The sequence below is a fragment of the Arachis ipaensis genome, chromosome B6 (assembly GCF_059453495.1).
Source record: "Arachis ipaensis isolate K30076 ecotype BB chromosome B6, ASM5945349v1, whole genome shotgun sequence".
In the NCBI taxonomy this organism is placed as follows: Eukaryota; Viridiplantae; Streptophyta; class Magnoliopsida; order Fabales; family Fabaceae; genus Arachis; species Arachis ipaensis.
The window spans coordinates 21172484-21199419 of NC_142441.1; the positions used below are offsets into that span (position 1 = coordinate 21172484).

General features: G+C 40.1%; 2 protein-coding genes and 1 non-coding gene across 3 annotated transcripts; 1 reads left to right on the forward strand and 2 right to left on the reverse strand.

Moving 5' to 3' along the window:
- Positions 1–298: 298 nt before the first annotated feature.
- Positions 299–406, reverse strand: LOC148554841 (small nucleolar RNA R71). The gene has a single exon (XR_015886834.1). It is a non-coding gene; the product is annotated as a small nucleolar RNA R71 (small nucleolar RNA).
- A 19253-nt stretch (positions 407–19659) lies between these two features.
- On the forward strand, positions 19660–24747 carry LOC107646629 (uncharacterized). Its single transcript, XM_088490517.1, has one exon. The coding sequence runs from the start codon at positions 19660–19662 to the stop codon at positions 24745–24747; it is 5088 nt and encodes a 1695-aa protein (XP_088346643.1).
- A 341-nt stretch (positions 24748–25088) lies between these two features.
- Positions 25089–25674, reverse strand: LOC148554842 (uncharacterized). The gene is made up of 2 exons (XM_088491977.1): positions 25624–25674; positions 25089–25553 (listed from the first exon to the last, which is right to left on the reverse strand). The coding sequence occupies exons 1-2, from the start codon at positions 25672–25674 to the stop codon at positions 25089–25091; spliced, it is 516 nt and encodes a 171-aa protein (XP_088348103.1).
- Between the last annotated feature and the right edge of the window lie 1262 nt (positions 25675–26936).

Below are 26936 nucleotides of genomic sequence, written 5' to 3' on the forward strand. Positions count from 1 at the left end.
TGGAGCAAACAATTTTGAGCTGAAACCTCAATTAGTTTCTCTGATGCAGCAAAACTGCAAGTTTTATGGACTTCCATCTGAAGATCCTTTTCAGTTCTTAACTGAATTCTTGTAGATATGTGATACTATTAAGACTAATGGAGTAGATTCTGAAGTCTACAGGCTCATGCTTTTCCCTTTTGCTGTGAGAGACAGAGCTAGAATATGGTTGGACTCTCAACCTAAGGATAGCCTGAACTCTTGGGATAAGATGGTCAAGGCTTTCTTAGCCAAGTTCTTTCCTCCTCAAAAGCTGAGTAAGCTTAGAGTGGATGTTCAGACCTTCAGACAAAAAGAAGATGAATCCCTCTATGAAGCTTGGGAGAGATACAAAGGACTAACCAAAAAGTGTCCTTTTGACATGCTTTCAGAATGGACCATCCTGGATATATTCTATGATGGTCTGTCTGAATTAGCTAAGATGTCATTGGATACTTCTGTAGGTGGATCCATTCACCTAAAGAAAACACCTGCAGAAGCTCAAGAACTCATTGACATGGTTGCTAATAACCAGTTCATGTACACTTCTGAGAGGAATCCTGTGAGTAATGGGACGCCTATGAAGAAGGGAGTTCTTGAAATTGATACTCTGAATGCCATACTGGTTCAGAATAAAATATTGACTCAGCAAGTCAATATGATTTCTCAAAGTCTGAATGGAGTGCAAGCTGCATCCAACAGTACTCAAGAGGCATCTTCTGAAGAAGAAGCTTATGATCCTGAGAACCCTACAATAGCAGAGGTAAATTACATGGGTGAACCATATGGAAGCACCTATAATCCATCATGGAGAAATCACCCAAATCTCTCATGGAAGGATCAAAGGCCTCAACAAGGCTATAATAATGGTGGAAGAAATAGGTTTAACAATAGTAAACCTTTTCCATCATCCACTCAGCAACAGACAGAGAACTCTGAACAAAATACCTCTAATTTAACAAACTTAGTCTCTGATCTATCTAAGGCCACTGTAAGTTTCATGAATGAAACAAGGTCCTCCATTAGAAATTTGGAGGCACAAGTGGGCCAGATGAGTAAAAGGATCACTGAAATCCCTCCTAGTACTCTCCCAAGCAATACAGAAGAAAATCCAAAAGGAGAGTGCAAGGCCATTGACATAGTCAACACGGCCGAACCTAGAGAAGAAGGGGAGGACGTAAATCCCAGTGAGGAAGACCTCCTGGGACGTCCAGTGATCAATAAGGAGTTTCCCTTTGAGGAACCAAAGGAATCTGAGACTCATCTAGAGACCATAGAGATTCCATTGAACCTCCTTATGCCCTTCATGAGCTCTGACGAGTATTCATCTTCTGAAGAGAATGAGGATGTTACTAAAGAGCAAGTTACCAAGTACCTTGGTGTAATCATGAAGCTGAATGCCAAATTATTTGGTATTGAGACTTGGGAAGATGAACCTCCCTTGTTCACCAATGAACTAAGTGATCTGGATCAACTGACATTGCCTCAGAAGAAACAGGATCCTGGAAAGTTCATAATACCTTGTACCATAGGCAACATGATCTTTGAAAAGGCTCTGTGTGACCTTGGTTCAGGGATAAACCTCATGCCCCTCTCTATAATAGAGAAACTGGGAATCTTTGGGGTGCAAGCTACTAAAATCTCATTAGAGATGGCAGACAATTCAAGAAAACAGGCTTATGGACAAGTAGAGGACGTGTTAGTAAAGGTTGAAGGCCTTTACATCTCTGCTGATTTCATAATCCTTGATACTGGGAAGGATGAGGATGAATCCATCATCCTTGGAAGACCTTTCCTAGCCATAGCAAGAGCTGTGATTGATGTTGACAGAGGTGAATTAGTCCTTCAATTGAATGAGGACTCCCTTGTGTTTACAACTCAAGGTTACCCTTCTGTAAACATGGAAAAGAGGCACAGTAAGCTTCTTTCAAAACAGAGTCAACCAGAGCCCCCACAGTCAAACTCTAAGTTTGGTGTTGGGAAGTCTCAACAATGCTCTGAACATCTGTGAGGCTCCATGAGAGCCCACTGTCAAGCTATTGACATTAAAGAAGCGCTTGTTGGAAGGCAACCCAATTTTTATTTATCTAATTTTATTTTTCTTGTTCTTTCATGTTTTATTAGGTTCATGATCATGTGAAGTCACAAAATAAATATAAAAATTGAAAACGGAATCAAAAACAGCAGAAGAAAAATCACACCCTGGAGGAAGACCTTACTGGCATTTAAACGCCAGTAAGAAGCATCTGGCTGGCGTTCAACGCCAAAACAGAGCATGGTTCTGGCGCTGAACACCCAAAATGGGCAGCATCTGGGCATTTGAACGCCAGAATTGCACCCTGGAGAAGAGCTGGCGCTGAACGCCCAAAACAAGCATAGTTCTGGCGTTCAACGCTAGAAATGGGCAACAAATGGGCGTTCAACGCCTAGAACAAGCACCAATCTGGCGCTGAACACCCAGAGTTGTGTGCAAGGGCATTTTACATGCCTAATGGGTGCAAGGTTGTAAATCCTTGAACACCTCAGGATCTGTGGACCCCACAGGATCACCTCAGGATCTGTGGACCCCATAGGATCCCCACCTACCTCCACTCACTTCTTCTCACCCCTCTTTCACACAATCCCATAAATACTCTTCCCCAAAACTCTTCACCAATCACCTCAATCTCTCTTCCCTATCACCACTTCACCACTCACATCCATCCACTCTTCCCCATAAACCTACCTCATAAACCCCACCTACCTTCAAAATTCAAAATCAATTTCCCACCCAAAAACCACCCTTATGGCCGAACCTTACCCCCCTCCCTTCCCTATATAAAGCCCTCCATTCTTCTTCATTTTCACACAACACAACCCTCTCTTCCCCTTCTTGGTCGAATACACCCCTCCCCCCTCTCCTCCATATTTTCTTCTTCTTCTTCATCTATTATTTCTTCTCTTGCTCGAGGGCGAGCAATATTCTAAGTTTGGTGTGGCAAAAGCATAAGCTTTTTTGTTTTTCCATTACCATTGATGGCACCCAAGACCGGAGAATCCTCTAGAAAAGGGAAAGGGAAGACAAAAGCTTCCACCTCCGAGTCATGGGAGATGGAAAGATTCATCTCCAAAGCTCATCAAGACCACTTCTATGATGTTGTGGTCAAGAAGAATGTGATCCCTGAGGTCCCTTTCAAGCTCAAGAATAATGAGTATCCGGAGATCCGACATGAAATCCAAAGAAGAGGTTGGGAAGTTCTAACAAACCCCATCCAACAAGCCGGTATCCTAATGGTTCAAGAGTTCTATACCAATGCATGGATCACTAGGAACCATGATCAAAGTAAGAACCCAAACCCAAAGAATTATATTACAATGGTTCGGGGGAAATACTTAGATTTTAGTCCGGAAAATGTGAGGTTGGCGTTTAACTTGCCTATGATGCAAGGAGATGCACGCCCCTACACTAGAAGGGTCAACTTTAATCAAAGGTTGGACCGAGTCCTCATGGACATATGTGTGGAAGGAGCTCAATGGAAGATTGACTCCAAAGGCAAGCCGGTTCAATTAAGAAGACTGGACCTCAAGCCTGTGGCTAGAGGATGGTTGGAGTTCATCCAACGCTCCATCATCCCCACTAGCAACCGATCTGAAGTTACTGTGGATCGGGCCATCATGATCCATAGCATCATGATTGGAGAAGAAGTAGAAGTTCATGAAGTCATCTCCCTTGAACTCTACAAAATAGCCGAAAAGCCCTCTCCTTGGGCAAGGATAGCTTTTCCTCATCTTATTTGCCATCTATGTTACTCAGCTGGAGCTTTCATAGAAGGAGACATTCCCATTGAGGAAGAGAAGCCCATCACTAAGAAAAGGATGGAGCAAGCAAGAGAGCCCATTCATGGATCTCAAGAGACGCATGAAGCTCATCACCATGAGATCCCGGAGATGCCTCAAATGTATTTTCCTCCACAAAACTGTTGGGAGCAAATCAACACCTCCTTAGGAGAATTAAGTTCCAACATGGGACAACTAAGGGTGGAACATCAAGAGCACTCCATCATCCTTCATGAAATAAGAGAAGATCAAAAAGCAATGAGGGAGGAGCAACAAAGACAAGGAAGAGACATAGAAGAGCTCAAGGACATCATTGGTTCCTCAAGAAGGAAACGCCACCATCACTAAGGTGGACTCATTCCTTGTTCTTACATTCTCTGTTTTTCATTTTCTCTATGTTAAGTGCTTATCCATGTTTGTGTCTTCATTACATGATCATTAGTATCTAGTAACTTTGTCTTAAAGTTATGAATGTCCTATGAATCCATCACCTCTCTTAAATGAAAACTGTTTTAATTCAAAAGAACAAGAAGTACATGAGTTTCGAATTTATCCTTGAACTTAGTTTAATTATATTGATGTGGTGACAATGCTTCTTGTTTTCTGAATGAATGCTTGAACAGTGCATATATCTTTTGAAGTTATTGTTTAAGAATGTTAAATATGTTGGCTCTTGAAAGAATGATGATAAGGAGACATGTTATTTGATAATCTGAAAAATCATAAAAATGATTCTTGAAGCAAGAAAAAGTAGCAAAGAACAAAGCTTGCAGAAAAAAAAAAGAGAAAAAGCAAGCAGAAAAAGCCAAAAGCTCTTAAAACCAAAAGGCAAGAGCAAAAAGCCAATAGCCCTTAAAACCAAAAGGCAAGGGTAATAAAAAGGATCCCAAGGCTTTGAGCATCAGTGGATAGGAGGGCCTAAAGGAATAAAATCCTGGCCTAAGCGGCTAAACCAAGCTGTCCCTAACCATGTGCTTGTGGCGTGAAGGTGTCAAGTGAAAACTTGAGACTGAGCGGTTAAAGTCAAGGTCCAAAGTAAAAACAGAGTGTGCTTAAGAACCCTGGACACCTCTAATTAGGGACTTTAGCAAAGCTGAGTCACAATCTGAAAAGGTTCACCCAATTATGTGTCTGTGGCATTTATGTATCCGGTGGTAATACTGGAAAACAAAGTGCTTAGGGCCACGGCCAAGACTCATAAAATAGCTGTGTTCAAGAATCATCATACTGAACTAGGAGAATCAATAACACAATCTGAACTCTGATTTCCTATAGATGCTAATCATTCTGAACTTCAATGGATAAAGTGAGATGCCAAAACTATTCAAGAGGCAAAAAGCTACAAGTCCCGCTCATCTGATTGGAGATATGTTTCATTGATAGTTTGGAATTTATAGTATATTCTCTTCTTTTTATCCTATTTGATTTTCAGTTGCTTGGGGACAAGCAACAATTTAAGTTTGGTGTTGTGATGAGCGGATAATTTATACGCTTTTTGGCATTGTTTTTAGTATGTTTTTAGTAGGATCTAGTTACTTTTAGGGATGTTTTCATTAGTTTTTATGTTAAATTCACATTTCTGGACTTCACTATGAGTTTGTGTGTTTTTCTGTGATTTCAGGTATTTTCTGGCTGAAATTGAAGGACTTGAGCAAAAATTAGATTCAGAGGTTGAAGAAGGACTGCTAATGCTATTGGATTCTGACCTCCCTGCACTCAAAGTGGATTTTCTGGAGCTACAAAACTCAAAATGGCACGCTTCCAATTGCGTTGGAAAGTAGACATCCAGGGCTTTCCAGCAATATATAATAGTCCATACTTTGGCCGAGTTTAGACGACGTAAAAGGGCGTTGAACACCAGTTCTACGCTGCTGTCTGGAGTTAAACGCTAGAAACACGTCACAAACCAGAGTTGAACGCCAGAAACACGTTACAACCTGGCGTTCAACTCTAGAAAGAGCCTCTGCACGTGTAACATTCAAGCTCAGCTCAAGCACACACCAAATGGGTCCCGGAAGTGGATTTATGCATCAATTACTTACTTCTGTAAACCCTAGTAGCTAGTTTATTATAAATAGAACTTTTTACTATTGTATTAGACATCTTTTGATCATTTTTAGATCTCTAGACCTCCATGGGAGGCTGGCCACTCGGCCATGCTTACCCTATGTTCACTTATGTATTTCTCAACGGTAGAGTTTCTGCACTCCATAGATTAAGGTGTGGAGCTCTGCTGTTCCTCAAAGATTAATGCAAAGTACTACTGTTTTTCTATTCAATTCAACTTATTCCGCTTCTAAGATATTCATTCGCACTTCAACCTGAATGTGATGAATGTGACAATCATCATCATTCCCTATGAACACGTGCCTGACAACCACTTCCGTTCTACCTTAGATTGAATGAGTATCTCTTGGATCTCTTAATCAGAATCTTTGTGGTATAAGCTAGATTGATGGCGGCATTCATGAGAGTCTGGAAAGTCTAAACCTTGTCTGTGGTATTCCGAGTAGGACTCTGGGATTGAATGACTGTGACAAACTTCAAACTCGCGAGTGCTGGGCGTAGTGACAGACGCAAAAGGAGGGTGAATCCTATTCCAGTATGATCGAGAACCTCAGATGATTAGTCGTGCTGTGACAGAGCATTTGGACCATTTTCACAAGAGGATGGGATGCAGCCATTGACAAGGGTGATGCCTCCAGACGATTAGCCTTGCAGTGACAGCGCATCGGACCATTTTCCAGAGAGGATTAAAAGTAGCCATTGACAACGGTGATATCCTTACATAAAGCCAGCCATGGAAAGGAGTAAGATTGATTGGATGAAGACAGCAGGAAAGCAGAGGTTCAGAGGAACAAATGCATCTCTATACGCTTATCTGAAATTCTAACCAATGATATACATAAGTATTTATATCCTTATTTTATGTTTACTTATTATTTAATTTCGAAAACTCCATAACCTTTTGATATCCGCCTGACTGAGATTTACAAGGTGACCATAGCTTGCCTCATACCAACAATCTCCGTGGGATCGACCCTTACTCACGTAAGGTTTATTACTTGGACGACCTAGTGCACTTGCTGGTTAGTTGTATCGAAGTTGTGAATGAAAAACAATTTATTAAGACGTGCGTACAGAGTTTCTGGCGCCGTTGCCTGAGATCACAATTTCGTGCACCAAGAGTTGAAAGAAGTGAGTTAGTAAAAAGAAAGTCAGAGTAAGTGGCATGATGATAGGTTTCTAAGTAACAAGAATTCACAATTATAAGATACATTCAACTCATATTCAAACAAGGAAATCAGGTTGATGATGATTCATATAGATATGGAAATAGCAAAAATTGGAAGCGAATCATCAAAAATGCAATTTATTAACCAGGAAATCGAAAAGAATAAGAAAGCTTGCCCGTGCATTCATGAATTGGTTCGGTAAAAGCTGAGTAAAGCAGAATTCAAATTGCCAAACCAAAACATGAATGAAAATCAAAATAGTTTACAGAAATTTGGACAGTATTTCGGTTAAAATTTGATGTTTCCGGGTAATAAACAGCAAGCAGAACAGTTCATATGAATTAAAATACAGCTGCAATTACATATACGGAATATGAACATGAAAAAGCAGTGTAAAAAGCAGCATGAAACAGGAAAGAACAGCATATGAACAGCAACAACATCAGAATTGCAAAATGGATAAAACAAAAGGCACGAACAGCGCAATTAGCAGGCCTAAATCCACTAACCACATCCTAGGCTACCTAACCACCTAGAATCCACTACAAACATGCATATCTAACTAGCTTAATTTTGAACGTAAATGGAAAAATATGCAACTAATTATGAATTGAAAGAAGAATGGCGTCTGGCGGAACCTGGTAGGCGTATGAACGAAAGTAGGGCAGAGAGATGGCTGGGGGTGGTGGTGGTGGTGGCTGACGTGGCGGTTGAAGGTGGATGGCACGGCGGTAGGCGGCTGTCCGGTGGTAGGGGTATCGGGTAGGGATAATGGGAGGAGTAAGGGTTAAGGGAGAAGAAGAAGGAGGGGGGAAGGAAGAAGGAGGGGTAGTTTTCGGCGATGGGGTGTGGTGGTGGGGCGGTGCGGTGGTCGGTGGTGGTGGCTGGAAGTGTTGGTGGTTGGGTGGTGGAGGAAGGAGGGTTGCAGAGAAGAGAGGAAGAAGAAAGGTATTGGGGGCGCGATGGGGTAGGGTTTCGCGTCACTGGGGGTTAATGAATTTGAATCCACGCAGACGCGTGGGGCACGCGGTCGCGTGGCTGGGGCGGAATGGGGGTTGATGCGATCGCGTGAGTCATGCGATCGCATGGAATGGGTAAAGGGATGAATGATGCGGTCGCGTGAGGCATGCGACCGCGTTGCTGGAAATTGTGCTAAACGCACAATTCCAGCGTCGTTTCAGCGCAATTCTCTGTCTCCACTGGGATGGGTGTTGTGCAAGCGACGCGTTCGCGTCAGAGACGCGACCGCGAGGGTCGTTTTGTGCTAAACGCACAATAGCCACATGATTCCAGCCCAACTTTCTGGGCGTTGGATCTTTACGCCGATTTCCAGATCACGCGGCCGCGTGAATGACGCGGACGCATGGGAGGTGGTTTTCGCATCTAACGCGATCGCGTAAATGATGCGGTTGCGTCGCACGCCCCTTTTTTTATATATATGCAATTATGCAGTTATGCAGTATGTAATGCCAATGCAAATGCTTACGAATACTATCCAGGTTCAATAAAAATAAAACAATATAAAAATAAACAAAACGAAATAAAATGGAAACAGGAACGATCATACCATGGTGGGTTGTCTCCCACCTAGCACTTTTAGTTAAAGTCCTTAAGTTGGACATTAGATGAGCTTCTTGTTATGGTGGCTTGTGCTTAAATTCATCCAAAAATCTCCACCAATGTTTGGAATGCCAACAGCCTCCGGGGTCCCAAACTAGGCATGTAAAGCTTCTGAGCAGCTTCAAATAGATTCTCAGGCTCCTGGGGTGACGAATGTCAGAATAGATTCCAGGATCCCAAACTTTGCTTTTAAATCCGCCTTCGTCTTGATCTATATTTTTCCGTCTGGGCGGTTTAGAAATTAGATTCTCACCAAGAAGACCAACCATTTTCCGAGATCCATTCGATTGAACATGATACCAATCCGTGCACTTCGAGTTGAAGCGTGGAACCTTATTGAACTTTGTACACCAGCTCTGAGTACGAGCCATTTTCCTCTTACTCTTAAAGCCGCAGAGAGCTCTAAGCTGGCCATCTGTTTCAAGCAAACCATATTCAAGTGGAAAAATAAAGTTAAAGGTTAAGGATTGTACCCACTTGAAGCTTGTATTGGGTGGTAATGGCCTTGGGATAGGTGTTTCCAGTGGTTCTGTAAGTTCTACTCCCTTGTAATCTTCTGTGAATTTCTCCACTTCTTTGCAAAATTCTTCAAATGCATCCGTGTCTTGATCAAAGTCTTCTATGTCTTCCTCATCACTTAAGTCATAAATTGGAGGTTGAGAGAAATCTACCTCTGCATCATCTTCGTATTCACTTGGACAAGGTTCTTCAATCTCAGAGAATTCACTTGCGGATGCAAGTTCATTACTAGGAGAACTTGATTTGAGATTGTCATCATCAAGGAAACGTGCGTCTTGGGTTATTCCGTCTAGTTCTTCATGAACTACCTGTGTTGGGGGTTGTGCACTACCCTCCTTAGCATCAATTGTAACGTCCTTGACGGAATTTTTCACAACTCTGGATTCCCATGGAGGTTCAGCATCTCCTAAATCTTCAATCAGTACTTCTTCTTCTTGGATAATTAGAGCTTCCGCCAATTGTTCCAGAACAAAGTTGTGCTCATTACTGTTCTCTGGGGTTTCTATTGTCTCCTTCATGCTATGTTCGTCATTAGATTCTCCACATAAAGCTATTGGAGTTCCTTGAGGGTTTGAACGTCTGGAAGATAATTGATGTATTGCTTGCTCCAGCTGATGAAGGGTTGTATGAAGTTGATCTACTGTTTCCTTGAGACGAGTCTGTGATTCTCGAGGTGATGGATTTGGACATGGTACATAGGAAAGTGGTGGTGCTTGGGAGTAATTAGATTGGAATTAGGGTAAATAAGGATCATACGGTGGTGAATGGTGAAAAGGAGCTTGTGAGTGTGGTGGTTCAAAGTTATGTTGAGAGGATGGTCTATAGGCACAGGGTGGAGCTTGTTGGTAGTTACAAGGTTGTCCACCATATTTATTAGCTTGGTTTGCATTGTATAGTGGTCTTTGTGCATGATGTCTTGGAGGGTGTTGTTGCCTAAAGGGTTGATCAAATCCTCTTGGCTCCATCCATCTTTGATTGCTTAGACCTTGATGCATATTCCTGTTATAGCTTTCACTCCTTCCAACAATATTAGAACCAAACTCAAAGCGAGAGGGGTGAGAATTCATAGTAGCTAATGGAAATAAAAAGGGAAAAACAAAAATAAATAAACAATTAAAAGAAAATATTTACAATAACCAATAATAAGGCACACGATTGCAGTTCCCCGGCAACGGCGCCATTTTGAAAGAGCCGAAGATTGATGGTTTAGAATTCAGAATAAATCCTCGTTGCAAGTATAGTTTCTAAACCGAGCAATCAACCTTTCTTACAAATGTTTTGGTTGTCACAAGTAACAAACCCCTAAATAAATTGGTAACCGAAGTATTTAAACCTCGGGTCGTCTTCTCAAGGAACTGCAGGGAGGTATGTTCTTATTATTGGTTATGAGTTTTGTAAATTGGGGTTTTGAAAATAAGGAACAAGTAATTTAAATGACAAATAAAATAAATAAATAACTGTAAAATAAACTCTAGGCAAGGTATGATGATTTGGAAGTCCTATCCTAGTTATCCTTATCAATGGTGATGAGAATTGAGTTTTAATCCCACTTAGTTAACCTTTACTAAAGCAAAAGAAAGTCAAGTGACTAATTAGTTAGATCCTCGGGCCCTAGTTAATTCCTAAGAAAGGACTGGAGTTATTGAGGTTCAATTCAATTAGCAAAGACAACAATTATCAATCACGTTTGAGTTTGATAACTCAAGAGTTACCAATTAATCAACCCAAGCCAAAAGGGGAAAAATAAACTTACTCGAATAAAAATATCTTCAGATTGGAAGCAACAGTAGCATGAATAAAAGAAAGCAATCATAAACTGAAATATCTCAGATAACATTAATCAAGAGAATCATGTGTAACATGGAAGAATTCATAAATTAATTTATCAAAGTAATTAAAAAGGAAACGTTGAACCTGATAAAGAGATGGGATATTAACTTGAAATAATAAATAGAAATCCTAATCCTAAAACCTAAGAGAGAGGAAAGAACCTCTCTCTCTCTCTCTAAAAACTACATCTAAACTATGAAAAGTGAATAAATTGGAGATCTCTCTTTTAATGGATGCATTCTCCCACTTCATAACCTCTAATCTGTGCCTTCTGGACTTGGATCTGGGCCAAAAAGGACTTCAGAAATCGCTGGGAGCATTTTCTGTAATTTCTGGTGCATGGCGTCTGTCACGCGTCTGCGTGGGTCACGCGGTCGCGTCATCTGGAGTTTTCTTTATCACGCGTTCGCTTCGGTCACGCGTCCGCGTCATCTGTGTCTGCTTAAGGCACGCGTTCGCGTCGCTGCCAGTTTCCTTAAAAACTCCATTTTGTGCTTTCCTTCCATTTTTGTATGTTTCCTTTCCATCCTTTAAGTCATTCCTGCCTTAGGAGATCTGAAACTACTTAACGCACAAATCACGGCATCGAATGGTAATAAAGGGTAATTAAAATAATTATTTTTAAAGCATAGGAAACATGTATTTCACATATATCACATAATGAGGAAGGGAAAGTAAAACCATGCAATTTACATGAATAAGTGAGTGAAGGATTGAATGAATCTCTTGAATTGAGCACAATATATATCATAAAATATGGGTTTATCACCCTTGCCAAGATCTTTTTACCATTTGAGTTTTCTTTACCTTCTTGCTATTTACATTTCTTTTTCCTTATTTCAAAACCCCAAAAAGAAGTACATCATAACCAATAATAAACACACTTCCCTGCAATTCCTTGAGAGACGACCCGAGGTTTGAATACTTTGATTTATTTTTATTGGGGTCTGTACTTGTGACAACCTAATTAAATGTTGATTGAGGTTTAATTGTCGGTTTAGATCTACACTTGCAACGTGATTTTATTGAGAAATTCTTTACCGACATTTATCCTCTGTCATTCCCTCTCTTCCTCCCACTTCTACTTAGACTCCCTTAAGGATGCCACTTCAGCCTATAAGATAGTCAACGCGCTCTGGGTAGCACTAACGGGAGTCTTCCCCAATTCTCTAGCCAAGGTTGCGTATATACCGGCTGTTCGGACTCCACCTTGGGCAAGAAGCTGAAGGTGACTCTTTATGGCAACATCATCCATGCTGATAAAGTTATGGGAGAGGATGTTCTTTTCACTCCAAGAAAGGGCATCAAAGCCCTACAAAGAGGAGGACATGCTGTTAATTTAGCCGAGCTAGAAGGAGGAGGGGTCGGCCGAGGAGCCGGATCGGGAGTAATCTTTAAAGAGGTTGAGGTGCCCGAGTTTGACTTAGAGGGCAAGGAAAAGTCGGGCAACAACATTCTTCTTTGCAGTCTGAAGTGTTTTCATAGTAGCCAACTTGGGAGCTATCTTTTTCTACACGATACAAAAGTCAAATTACGTTAGTCACTGAAATCATTTTGATAAAATGACTATAAAATGGAAAAGAAGACTACCTAGCTCAGACTGAGGCTGACTCGGATTTCCTAAATATCTTTTAGTATCTAGATAAGGAGCTCGACCCCAAAACTCTTGGAACAACCTGACTACACTCTCCTCAATCTCATCTAAATCATCTAGGTTGTGCTTAACTATTACAGGTTTTTCCTCCCAATATAAAAGAAAAATAGGCTCATCCCCCTCACTAAGAAGGAAAGGTCATACACCTTCCACAGCACGAACCCTAAAAAAGTAATTCTTGAAATCATGAAAAGACTCATCAAATATGGCAAAAAAATTTCTAACCTGAATAGCTCGGAAAGAAATTCAACCTTTTTTTGGAGATATAGGGTTTGGTGAGGACAAAAAGATAAAAGAAGACCTTAAGAGAAGGTCCGACATCAAGTTTTTGACAAAAAAGTTGGTATATTTTCAAGAAACCCCGAGAATTGGGATGCAATTGGGTAGGAGCAACATTGCAGAATTTAAGGACATCAAACTCAAAATCAGAGAAAGGAAGAGCAACCCCTCATTTTGTAAAAAAAGCAATCATACACATATATGAAATGACGTTCCCACCTATCAAGCCGAGAAAAACAAACCCTCTCCTCAGGATCAGCCACTAAGATCTCATATCGATGCTCATCCTCTCGATTCTCACACAACCTATGGTGCCTACGAAAGATCTCGGCATACTCTCTATCAATAACAAGGATAAAAGTAAGAACAGATATATATACCCAGGTCAGGTCAGATAAAACTTTAGATGACATGTTATGAATAATTGACCGAGACATACAAGCTATACCTACAATACAACAAACAAGGAAAACGTCACAAGAAATCGGGAAGTCGGGTCGTCATCAAAAGATTACAGTTCTTACATTTTCTCATAAACACAAACTATCATCACATTATCAGATACAAAAATGGTATCTTTTAACATATAAAGTGGCACCATTTGGAGGCAACACAAGCATGAAAATCCCACTCACCAGTAACAAATAAAGACCAGGACCTATGCAAAATTTCCAAGGCTAAATCCCATTTTCAGAAATATTTGCCAATGCCGATAAAAAAAATGATGCCATTTAAGAAATCCAAGAACGAAAAAGCAAGAAAATTTTCAATCAACAAACACAAAAGTGGCAAAGCAGAACGTAAGAAACAGAGCAAGAAGAAGGGGGTAAAAAAATAACCTGGAAAGAAGTGCGAAATAGGAAAAGAGCACTTCAACAGCAAGAGAACGTACGATCCAAAGCCTCCAGTGAACGAATGAGAACACCTAAAATACAAGATAAAGAAATCTTGAAAGAAGAACAAAGGTTGCGAAAATAATGGAAGGAGACGAAGACGAAGCAATATGAAGAAAGCAAAAAAAGGAAGAAAGAAGAAAAATGAAGTATTTATAAGACATTAGGGGCAAAAAGTGTCATTTCGCACCCCTCATTAATGGCGTGTATGGTTACCAAGGTAACCAAAACCAAAGAAAGAACGTGCTTGACATTTCAAAAACATGTCGAGTGCCCGACTTACCCTAGAAAGGCGGTTTATCCAAGATAAAAGAGTAAATCCACCAATGCTTGAGCCCGACCTCATAAATGCTCGGACTCAAATAGGGACACTGTTCATACCCTGACCCAAAACCAGGCCCAATAAGAATAAAAGTCCACCAAAAAAGGTGGCTTCATCTACCTATCTGACCCATAGAGGTCAGATATGACAACGGTAGCTCAACCCTAATTATCTAAATGATTAACTAGAAGGAAGATATCATCAACTTCCCTAAAAAGAGAGAACAATTATCCACCAATAAAGGTGGAACTACTCTAAAAGATGGTTCAACGTTCTATTATAAATGCACTGACGCTCTCAGGTATATTTTAGACCCAATCTACTTAAAAACCTGTTTAAATCCTTGCTAACTTAGGCATCGGATTCCTTTGCAAGTATCACCCCCACCTCCTCACGAGGAACTCGGACGGTGGCACCTCGGCGATAAAAATAGTTGGACGCTGCCATAAAGGGAGCTTGGACCTCACGTCTTGACCCAATAGCAACCCAATTTTAGGTAACTCTCGGAACAATATATATTAATTACTCAACTAACGTTATTATAATGATAACAATATTATATCCAAAAGTTTAAAAACATTACGATACAATAAACATATATTTTAAATATCTAACAACAATTAACTAATTATTAAAATTTAAAAATATCTAATTTTCATTACACATAACTAATATATTTATTTTACAAAAATATTCAAAATTTATTTTATCAAAATAGCTTCTAATAATTAATAAAATTTAAATACGTTTAAAATATAATTTTAATAATTATTACTAAATACACTAAAAATATATTTTCTCGCTAGCATTTACTAACTAAATAAAAGAACATGTCTAACAATTCCACAGATCATATTATTAACAAATAATAACTATTATTCTCTAATATTGTCACTATTATTTTTACTAAATTAAAAAATTTAATAATAATAACTTACATAATTAAAATGATTGAGATAATTAACAATGCGAAACTCAGACCAATTAACCGCTTTTAGTTTGGGTCTTTTAGGCATTATTAATTTTTTTTGTTGTTGGATGATGAAGGAACAAGCTAAATTTGAAGTTGAAGAAGAAGGAAGAGAGGAGAGAATGGTGGGGCTTCAGGTTTTTGGTGTGTGGGTCACTAGGTTGTGCGAAAGGGATGGGTGAGAGAGAGAGAGAGAGCACACACTATATTACGGGTGGAGAGAGAGCTATATGCGCGACACATGGCAGAAGAACGCAAATCGGACAGTTTAGTTTGTATATCCTAATCGGACCGTTTGGTTACTCTCCCATCAAATCGGACGGTCTGATTTATTCTCCCTTTTCGTCACAACAGTGTAAAACACCCGAGGAGAAGGCATATGTGAGAGAGACAAGAGTTACGGAGACAAATTGATGCTGCCAGAGAGACAGAGCCGCAAAGACGGACTCGAGGTGGCAGAAAGACGGCACGCAAAAGCATAGGCGGAGGCAGAGAAGGCGAACCACGGCGGAGCCAAGACGGCAGCTTCAACGCAGACAAAGGAGGCATAGAGACGATGTGCATGGATGACGTTGAGGAGACATCAGCGAAGGTATAAGGATGACGCAACGTAGACGGAGGCAACAGACGGCATAGGAACTGGCGGACGCAGAGGACCTGGCGATGAGACGGCGACAATGCAGTGTCAGCGATAGAGGTTAGAAGATTGAGGCACCGTTTTAGAGTGAGAGCGAGAGAGTGTGTTGGGGAAAAAGGGGGATTAGGGTTAGGGGGATTTCCAGTGCGGATTAGGTTCATTTAAAATTCCACCTAGGTATTATACATTAACAAGGTTGTCATATCATCAAAATTCGAAGACCACCTCAGTATCGTTTTTATCAGAGATGTGCTCCGACGAGTTTAAGAGCATGCTTATCAAAATTTAAATCATTTATGGACTATTTTATTAATAATAAAAGTCGGTATCAGCGCTAGAATATTTTTGGTACCAATTTAATATTTATCTCAAAGATAAATTATAAAGGTGACACTACAAAATTTACATAGTTAAAAAAAATAATTCCGAAATATATAAATTTTTGTTTTTTACATTATTTTTTAAATAATTATTTAAATATCTTAAAAGTTTAAATTCAATACACAAATAATTTACTAAATATAAAAATTATTTATCATTTATAAAAAAGAATAATTTTTTATTTTTGTTACTTTTAAAATATTTATAAAATTTATTTGTCAATTATATAATTTTGAAATATCATTCTATTATTTCCGCCCTTTAGTTTGCACACAGTTTACTATCTACCACGGGGCCTCTCTTCCATTTGTAATATTTCCGTGGCCGCCATTCAATTCCATATATTCCATAATATTCTCATAACACATCATTACAAGACGTTTAAGTATAATTTATTTAAGACTTAATCACACGTGAAAGTGTATGAAAATATGAATTTGAATTTAACTTTTTTTTTTTATATATATATATTGTTGAGAATGCGGTGCGACAGAGAACATATTTGCTGTAGCCTGTAGGCGGTCAATGGACAACCAAGCAATGAGTGAAAAACAAGATGCAGATTTTACATTCTGTTGACCAATTAAGCTATGGATATAAAATTAAAGAATGCATTATTCTTCAAGTCCGTGGTCAACAGCATACAAAATGTGATATGATCAGTTGAATGAGGTAGTTGAGCTACCTGCCACATATATGTAAGTGTTCTGCTGATGGGTTGAAGCAAGTCGCTTGGACAGGATTTATAAACCATGATGCATACATGATGCCTGAATGCCATTCCTTATGTAACTTGATTCTAAACCTCTAAAAATGACCAACATCAACAAATTATATGCCACACAATAGATAAATAATTAAAAAAAAAAGAAAAATATAGATAGACAATATAAATATTAAACAATATAAATAATAGATATATCAAATATTTATTTTACTAGATATTATTTATATTATTTAAAAAAATCATTAATTACCTAAGATAACCCTAAAAATGTCACAAGCGAGCACATAAACATGGTATTGTTGGCTATTATCGGGATTCTGGAGGAATATAATCATAAAATACAATAAATCTGTACCATTGGGTTATGCCGTTTCAATTTGTTGGCCTAAATCATTTATTTCTCCACCAACCTAATAAGTAGAAGATACTAGAAATTTTTTTAAAATAAATATTTTAATTATTTTATTTATTAAAATAGATATTTTAGACTTTAAATTTATGTTTTTAGATCTCTTTATATATTTTATTTACAATAAACAAAATAATTATACATATATCTCATTTATACAAAATAGATAACAATTTTATTTAGCTATATCTCATTTACAAACGAGATATATATTTTTTAAAAAATATATAAATATTATGAGATATATTTATAATTATCTCATTTACACAAAAAACAAGATATACATATTATTATAAAAAAATTACAATTAAAATAATTCAAATTTTAAATACTTAAAAGAAAATATAAAAATTTTATTTAAATTTATTTTTAAATTTGTAATGAATACAAAGAATATTTAACTTCTAATTCTTTTAATTTGACATCTTTTTTATCACTTATTTAAATTTCTCATTTATTAGTTTTTCTTCCTGATTCCTATTATTTAGATTTGAAATCGCCTACTATTCGATTACAGTAACTGCACATTAAAAAAAATAAAATATTAGATTAATGTAGAGACTCTTTTAGATAATTGTTTTAAATTTTCGTATTCTCTTCTACTCCTGTTTTTCGCTCTTTTAAATCTTTTTTAGAGAATAGTGGATGATTTTAAATCTAATTAAATAATTAAAATAATTTTAAAAAAAAATAATGGTAGGATTTAAAATTTTGAATGGATGATAAAGAAGGAAGGCTGGTTGCTTAAATATTATAGAGAAGAAGGAGAGTTAGTTGACGCAAAACGTGAAAAATTGAAAAAACATGAAAAACTACACACATAGTGAGAGAGAATTTTGACCCAAATAAAACCAACGCAATTTTTATAACTGTTGCTATATTTGAAGTTTTTTTTTAATTTAACACGCAACTAAAACATTTATTAATATTTTATTCTATCTAAATAATAACAAAATTTATTTATTTTTATTTATTAAATTTATCCAAATTAAATTATTAATATTTTTATTATTTTAAAAAATTATATTTTTATATTTATAAATATTCATAATAAATCATTTATGTGTAAAGGAGATAAGTAATAGGATGTAAAAGCATAAATTGTATCCAAATTGGTAATTAAATAAAATATTTATTTAAAAAAAAATTCATGCATACTATGTCTCTACCATATACATATCACACAGATGAACCTGAGTTCAATCCAATTGCACATAACAAAAAAAGTCAAGTACGTAATTTCTTCTTATTTCCACCATCCACCACCAAACTAACTCACCTTTCTGAAGGTGCATCAGTAATTAGAGTGATTTAGATCAGCTACTTACAACTCGTTTTAGTGGCATGACTCTGCTGCCTAAATTAATTATTACATAACTGCATCGGGGTTGGCTGGCCACTATACTACTATACGTCTATACATAGGGTTCATACTTTTAATATCTCTTATCCATTTTGCGAATGATATTTCCCATTTTTTGTTATTATTTTAAATTTTAAATGCCATACGTCGAATAATACATATGGAAAAGGAGAAAATCTCACATCTCCAATCTTTGTATTAATTGTCTATTCATTCTTATCACGTTATATATGTATATATTATTAACACCATAAATTATAAAAAATCTATCTTCATACAATAGTGTGGTTTTCCAGAAGTAGTTGAGCGCCATCCATCCCTTTTTGAACTACTTTTATCAAAGTTAAATCATCGTTGTTTAATAAGCTAAATTATGTAACCTGATCGAATAGTAATAATTAGTAGCTTTGTTGCGGATGATATGAATTAATGAATATCTTCTGACGTGTGCAACCTCCCAGTAATGTAACCGACCTAAGATCTCGGCATCAATCACTCCTGGCTGAGTCAGCTTTATCCTCTAACCGAAACCCATCACAGCAAGATACGCTGAAAAGAAGCACGTGACGACTCCTCGGAACTGAAAAGATACTAACAAACAATCCCGGTCATTTGGTATCGCAACTAACTCACACCTCACTTATAAAAACAGAAACCACAGCCCTTGGGAGACACAGTATTCTCTTCTCTTATTTAATACTCTTTCTTCTTTGATAAATACAGATTCTGACTTAAGCATCGGAGTGCTTTTGCAGGTACTCCCACCACCGTGTTTCAGAGACATTCGAGGACCCTTGCCACGCTGATCCCAGCGGACGTGTAAGCTCGCCCGGACCAAACAAGCTCCCAAGGCCTAGCTTACTCCTCGAATTACTCGAACGGAACATTTGGCGCCCACCGTGGGGCCGATAACACTAACCCCACGATTCTCTATTATATTTCTATCTCTTGAGTTTCTCTTCGCAGGATAGCACGGGCCCCAGTCATGGCTGACAACGGAGTCCCTCAATTCACACAGGCCGAACTCATGGCCCAAATGGCGGAACTTCAAGCGGAAGTCAAAAGACTAGCCGAACTATCAGCACGAAATAGCGCCAACCAGATAGGCGAGGGAAGTTCCAAAAGATCTTCCCAGGGCGCACCTGACCTGCTGATCGCTGACCCACCGAAAGAGAGACTAACCTTGGACAACCCGTTTTCCGAAGAAATCACAAATTTTCAAATGCCAAAACATTTCACACTCCCCTCCTCACTTGAGCCGTATAAGGAGATTGGTGACCCCCGGGCTCACATTAAGAAATTTCAATCTATGATGTTTTTTAACGGTCCTAACAATGAACCTGTACTTTGCAGGGCATTCCCGACATATCTTGACGGAGCAGCTTTGCTTTGGTTCTCAAAACTGCCTGCAGGTTCAATCTCATCATTTGAAGAGCTGGCGAAGTCTTTCATTGATTACTTCGCCGCAGCAAGAATATACGTCCACGGATCAGATTACCTCGGCACGATCCGCCAAGGTCCGCAGGAGAGCCTAAAAGATTACCTGACCAGGTTTGCAGAGGCGACCATGGAAATACCCGACCTAGATCCGGCTGTCCATCTCCATGCGCTTAAGGCCGGCCTCCGACCTGGCAAATTCAGAGAAACGATCGCCATCACCAAACCGAAGACACTGGAGGAGTTCAGGGAAAGGGCAGCCGGACAAATGGAAATTGAAGAACTACGCGAGGCCAACAAAACGGAAAGGAAACCCATAAGGGAGGAGGAACGATCAATGAGATCGACCCACAACAGGGAGGTCGGCAAAACGTTCAAGCTCACTCCGAAGTTTGACAATTACACCAGATTCAACACAAGAAGGGAAAAGATAATCAAGGAAATACTCAATGCCAAGATTATAAAACCCCCAATAAGGGCAGGCAGTTACCAAGACCAGAGGTTTGTAGACAAAACCAAACATTGTGCTTTCCATAAAAAATACGGACACACCACCGACGAATGCATAATAGCCAAAGACCTTTTGGAAAGGCTTGCACGGCAAGGCCTATTGGACAAATACATTGAGGGGAGGAAGCATAAGGAAGACGACCGAGGCAGGGAGGAAAGGCAACCAACTTCAGTAAACAAGGAAAAGTGGCCAAACAACAACCTACCCAAGGCAGTCATAAACTGCATCTCCGGGGGATTCGCTGGAGGTGGCGAAACAACATCGGCCAGGAAACGGAGTTACCGAGCCATGCTAGCCATAGAAGGAGCCTCACCTCCAAACAAGAGCGACGCACCAGATTTAGAGATCACCTTCAATAAAGCGGATATGTGCTCGGCCGCCCCACACCTGGACGACCCGGTCGTAATTTCTATCCAGACAGGCGACCTACTGGTAAGAAAGGTCCTTTTGGACCCAGGTAGCAGCATAGACGTACTTTTTCATTCTACATTTTTAAAGATGAACTTATCTGAAAAACTCATACAACCCTCCTCCGGAGAACTGGTAGGATTCTCCGGAGAAAGGGTACCCATAAAAGGTTATATATGGCTTAAAACGACAATAGGTGCAAACGCATCATTCCGAACACTTGATATACAATACCTGATTGTCGATTGCAATAGTCCTTATAACATTATCCTCGGGAGACCTGCTCTGAACATGTTCAGAGCAGTAATATCAACTTTCCACCTATGTGTTAAGTTTCAGGCACAGGACGGAAAAATAGCAACGATCCATTCAGACCGCCAACAAGCTCGGCAGTGTTATAACTCTTGCTTGAAAAGGTCGGATAACAGAGGAAGACAACATGAGATCAAATCAGTACAAACCAGAGAGGAAGTCCTTTCCCTAGCCGAACTCGACCCCAGAGGAGACACACAAGAGAGACCACAACCAACTGACGAACTCCAAAAAATTCGACTAACGTCCAAACCAGAGCAAGTAACATACATAGGTCAAGCACTACAAGGGCAAGAAAGGTCGGATCTCGTAAAGCTGCTAAGAGCCAACGCAGACTTATTCGCCTGGACCCCAGCAGATATGCCGGGCATAAGTCCGGAGATCATCTGTCACAAACTCGCCACCAATCCTTCGAGCCGACCCATAGCCCAGAAGAAAAGAAACCTAGGAACAGAGAAATCAAAGGCAGCCCTGGAAGAGACCAGTAAACTCCTACAAGCCGACTTCATCAGAGAAATCCGCTTCTCCACATGGCTCTCGAATGTGGTAATGGTAAGAAAAAACTCAGGTAAATGGCGCATGTGCGTCGATTTTACAGATTTGAACAAAGCATGTCCTAAAGACGCCTACCCTTTACCATGCATTGATAAACTTGTAGACAACGCTTCAGGTTTCGAAAGCTTAAGCTTCATGGATGCATACTCAGGGTATAATCAAATACTAATGCATCCTGAAGATCAAAGCAAGACAGCATTCATAACCGAACATGGAAACTTTTGTTATCGTGTAATGCCATTTGGCTTAAAGAATGCAGGTGCGACCTATCAACGCTTGATGGACAAAGTCTTCCATCACCAAATAGGACGCAACATGGAGATATATGTGGACGACATGGTCGCGAAAACCAAGAGAGAAAAATCGCACTGTGAAGACCTCAAGGAAATATTTGGTCAACTACGAATTTACAATATGAGACTGAACCCCGAGAAGTGTGCCTTCGGAGTAAAGGGGGGAAAGTTTCTCGGATTCATGCTCACATCCCGAGGAATCGAGGCGAACCCTGAAAAATGTTCAGCAATACTCAACATGGAAAGCCCTAAAACGATAAAAGAGGTACAACAACTCGCAGGAAGGGTAGCTGCGCTATCCCGATTCCTCCCCGCTGCATCAAGCCGAGCATATCACCTCTTCCAAACGATATCAAAGAACAAAAAATTTCATTGGACAGAGGAAGGCGAGAAAGCATTTTCCGAGCTCAAAGCGATCTTAGCAACACCACCCGTTCTACAAAGACCAGAAATCGGTAACCCTTTATATTTATACTTATCTGTTTCAAACTATGCTATAAGCTCGACCCTCGTTCTCGAAACAGGAAAAACACAACAGCCAGTGTACTTCGTCAGCAGAGTCATGCAACCAACCGAGCAACGATATCCGAAGATAGAACAACTCGCCCTTGCACTGATAACAACAGCAAGGAGACTCAGACACTACTTCCAAAGCCACACAATAATAGTAAGGACGAATCATCCACTGAGACAAATATTGACAAAACCAGAACTGGCGGGACGGTTGACCAAATGGTCAATTGAACTCTCAGAGTTCGACATTCAGTTTCAGACAAGATCGGCCCTCAAGGCACAAGTTCTCACCGACTTCATCACAGAGATGACCCCACACGATCACATTGAAACATGGGAATTGCACGTAGACGGGGCGTCAAGTCGAGAAGGAAGCGGGGCTGGAATGATATTAAAGGAAGGAAATAAGGTGGTAGCCGAGCAAGCCCTCCAATTTCACTTCCCGGCAAGCAATAATCAGGCCGAGTATGAAGCCCTCATAGCGGGATTAAAGCTCGCCCTAAGCCACAAAGCAACGAACTTAACGGCACATTGCGATTCCCTTCTAGTGGTCCAACAAATCCGAGGAGAATTCCAGGTAAAAGATCCCTTGCTAGAACAATACTGGCTCATAGCAAAGGATCTAATTTCAAATTTCAGTTCGTTCACCATATTACACGTGCATAGAGAGCAAAACGTCAGGGCAGATATACTATCTAAACTCGCCGCCACCAGGGCGGACACACAAACATCAACATTATCACAGCACACACTCACAAAACCGAGCATTGAATTATTATGTATTGAAAACATTAACCACCTCCACGATTGGAGGAAACCCTTCCTTGAATACATATGTACAGGTGCATTACCCAGAGACGAGCTCCATCCTCAACAGTTCAAACGTAAGGCAAGCTTCTACACAAAAATATCAGGAGAGCTATACAGACGAGGTTTCTCACAACCACTACTAAGATGCCTAGACCAAAACCAGGCCAGAGAAGTAATGAATGAAGTCCATGAAGGAGTATGTGGGAACCACATAGGAGGACGAGCTCTCGCCGCAAAAATAATCCGAACAGGATATTATTGGCCGACCATAAAGAGAGATTGCATAGCTAAAGTCAAAACATGCGGCAAATGCCAGAAACATGAGGCGATCTCAACCAAGCCAGCCGAAGTACTGCACAGCATGGAGGTAAGCTGGCCTTTCTACAGATGGGGGCTTGACATCCTCGGCCCCTTCCCAACAGCACCAGGACAGGTAAAATTCCTTTTGGTATCCATAGATTACTTCTCAAAATGGATAGAAGCGCAACCCTTAGCAAAGATAAGAGCTGAAAAGGTACGATCTTTTATTTGGAGAAATATAATATGCCGCTTTGGGATACCAAAAGAAATAATATCAGACAATGGTAGACAATTTACAGACAGTAAGCTCGGATTATTTCTAAAAAATTTCAATATTCAACATCGTTTTAGCTCGGTAGAACACCCACAAACTAATGGGCAAGCCGAAGCTGCTAACCGAGTTGTGTTGCAGGCAATAAAGAAGAAACTCGACAACGCAAAAGGAGAATGGGCCGAGTTCATTCCCGAAGTACTCTGGGGCTACAACACCACAATACATAACACTACAGGCGAAACACCCTTCAAGTTGGTCTATGGCTCGGAAGCCCTGATCCCCATTGAGGTCGGATTACCCACGCTAAGAACCGAGCTGTACGATGAACAACAAAACCTAAAGGCCAGGAGCGCCGAGCTTGACTTAGCTGAAGAGGACAGGGAAATCGCCGCAATCAAACAAAGGGCCCAGAAGAAAATAATAGAAAGAAAATATAACAGGAAGGTGATTCCGAGAATATTCAACAAAGACGACCTTGTGCTCAGACGAACAGAGGAAGCCAGGAGACCTCCAGCTCATGGCAAGCTCGCCGCAAATTGGGAGGGCCCCTTCCGTGTCACCAAAGTGCTCGGCAAGGGAGCATATCAACTCCAAACATTACAAGGCAATGCCATTCCAGGAAACTGGAACATCTCATCACTCAAAATGTATATGTCCTAGTCTGTATAGAATGCGAATGAAGGTACTCTTTTTCCCCCTTAGAGCTTTTTCCCAACGAAAGGGTTTTGCCTAAGGAAGGGTTTTAACGAGGCCGGACGCCCCCCAAATCCAAATAAAAGCGTTAGATTCTTTTCAAATAAAGCCTAACGATGACAAAATACAACAAAAATACTTACTATAAATATATTATATTATATTATCAAACTGGCCTGAAACATCGGCCAAATACCACTACTTAATAATCAAACCGGCCCAACGTCGGCCAAACACCATACAAAGTCCAAAAAACTAACAGTCTAGAGCTCGGACAGTTAAAACAAAAGCCACAAATACAAAACAAACTAAGAAGGAGCATTCTCATCATGTTCCTCCACAGTACCATCTACAACTAACTTTCCACCTACAACTATCTTTGTAATATCGAGCTTATTACAATCAAAATCAGGAGCTAGCAGGGCAATCTGACTCACAGCACGATCAAAACCATCAGAGAACATCTCCATTCCAGCCTCCTCTAGCTCGTACACGCGAGAAGTAAGCCGACCTTTAGCCACGTCATGCTCCATGACTTCAGCTTGCAACAAGCGGATCTGATCTCTCAGACGAACCACCTCTTCCTCAGCCTCTTTCGCCCTAGCCACAGCACTAACAGCAACATCTTCTTTTTCCTTTACAACCTTCTCTAAATCAGCAATCCGAGCTGTATATGACTTCTCCATGGAAGAAACCTTGTTGACAGCTTCTTGCTGATCAGCACCAACACACTCAACAGTCCGACCAACGCAGAGTAAGCGAGAAGCAACCACCTGCCCAGCATCCGTAACATAAGAACAATACAAAAGATTGAAAGAATAAGAAACACAAACAAAAACATACCTGAACAAATTTACCAAGCGCTTCCATTCCAGCACACCGCGTCATAAGCATGTCCCCAGGGTATTGAGAGGCCCGATCAGAAAGCTCGGCAAAGTTGAACTGTTCGCTCCACAGAGAATGAGAGTTAGACCCCGCAATGAAGCCATGAAGTTTCTTCTGACGATCAAACACAGGGTCCCCCTCACCACGGACTTCCTGGTCAGCCTCAGAGATAACCTCCAAAGAAACATCATCCCTCTTCCTCTTAAACGAAGAGGCCGGACGACCAACAGAGGAAAAAGCCTGTTCGCCACCATCCTTATGCTCGGCCTGACCGACAACCTTGTCCTTTTTCTTATTTAAAAAAGTTTGCAACTTTAAAGGATTCAGCAAGGGAACTCGTCCTCCTACAACATACCCAACAGAAACAATAAACAAAATAGAAAAATAGTAGTACGGACGAGAAGTAAAAACAAAACCTTACCTATATACGTTTTCAAACCCTCAACATCACCCGAGTCATACAAACGCAATACATCAGAAATAGACATGCACTCCCCGGCAGCAACGCTCTCAACCAAAAAATCCAACACAAATTCCTCCTCTTCACTCCGCTCAGAGGCCTCAAGGATTTGACTAGGCTCAGAACACCAATAAAGGGGAAATCTTTCACAAAGCTCATCGTCCAAGTAAAACGGGTATTCGGACTCAATGGACCGGACTTTGACAAAAAGGGACTTGAAATTTTTAAAAGAAGACTTATAAAGAAGAAATATGGAACGACCAGGGAAACTGCTAAAGCAAACCCACAAACCTTTTCGAGTACCTTTCGCCTGAAAGAGCGAGAAGAACAATGGCAGGGAACAGGGAAAAGACAGATAATCCATCAGAATCTGGAAGGCGCGAAGGAACGCCCGGGAGTTAGGATGTAACTGCGAGGGAGCGCAGTTCAGTTGGGTAAGAACATCGCATTCGAAGGGCGAAAACGGAAAACGCACGCCAAGCTCAAGCATGCAGGGAGTGTACATGTAAAAGTACAACCAATCCCCTCTCCTCTCAAAAACCCTATCATCGCTAGAACAGGGAAGGAACTCTACACTAACCCCGGAACCCTTCCTCACGAAGTCCAACCCTTTCAACTCAGCAAGGGAGTCAACATTAGTAAAAGAAGACGACCGGGTCTTAACGTCCTCACTAACCCAGTGGTAAGGATCATCTTCCCTAACCTCCACAGCTTTTAGTTTCTCTTTCAATTTTTCCCCCATGAATGACAAAAAAACAGTAAAAGACAGAGAAAGAAAACACTAACCTTTCGAAGACATAGCAAGATAAGG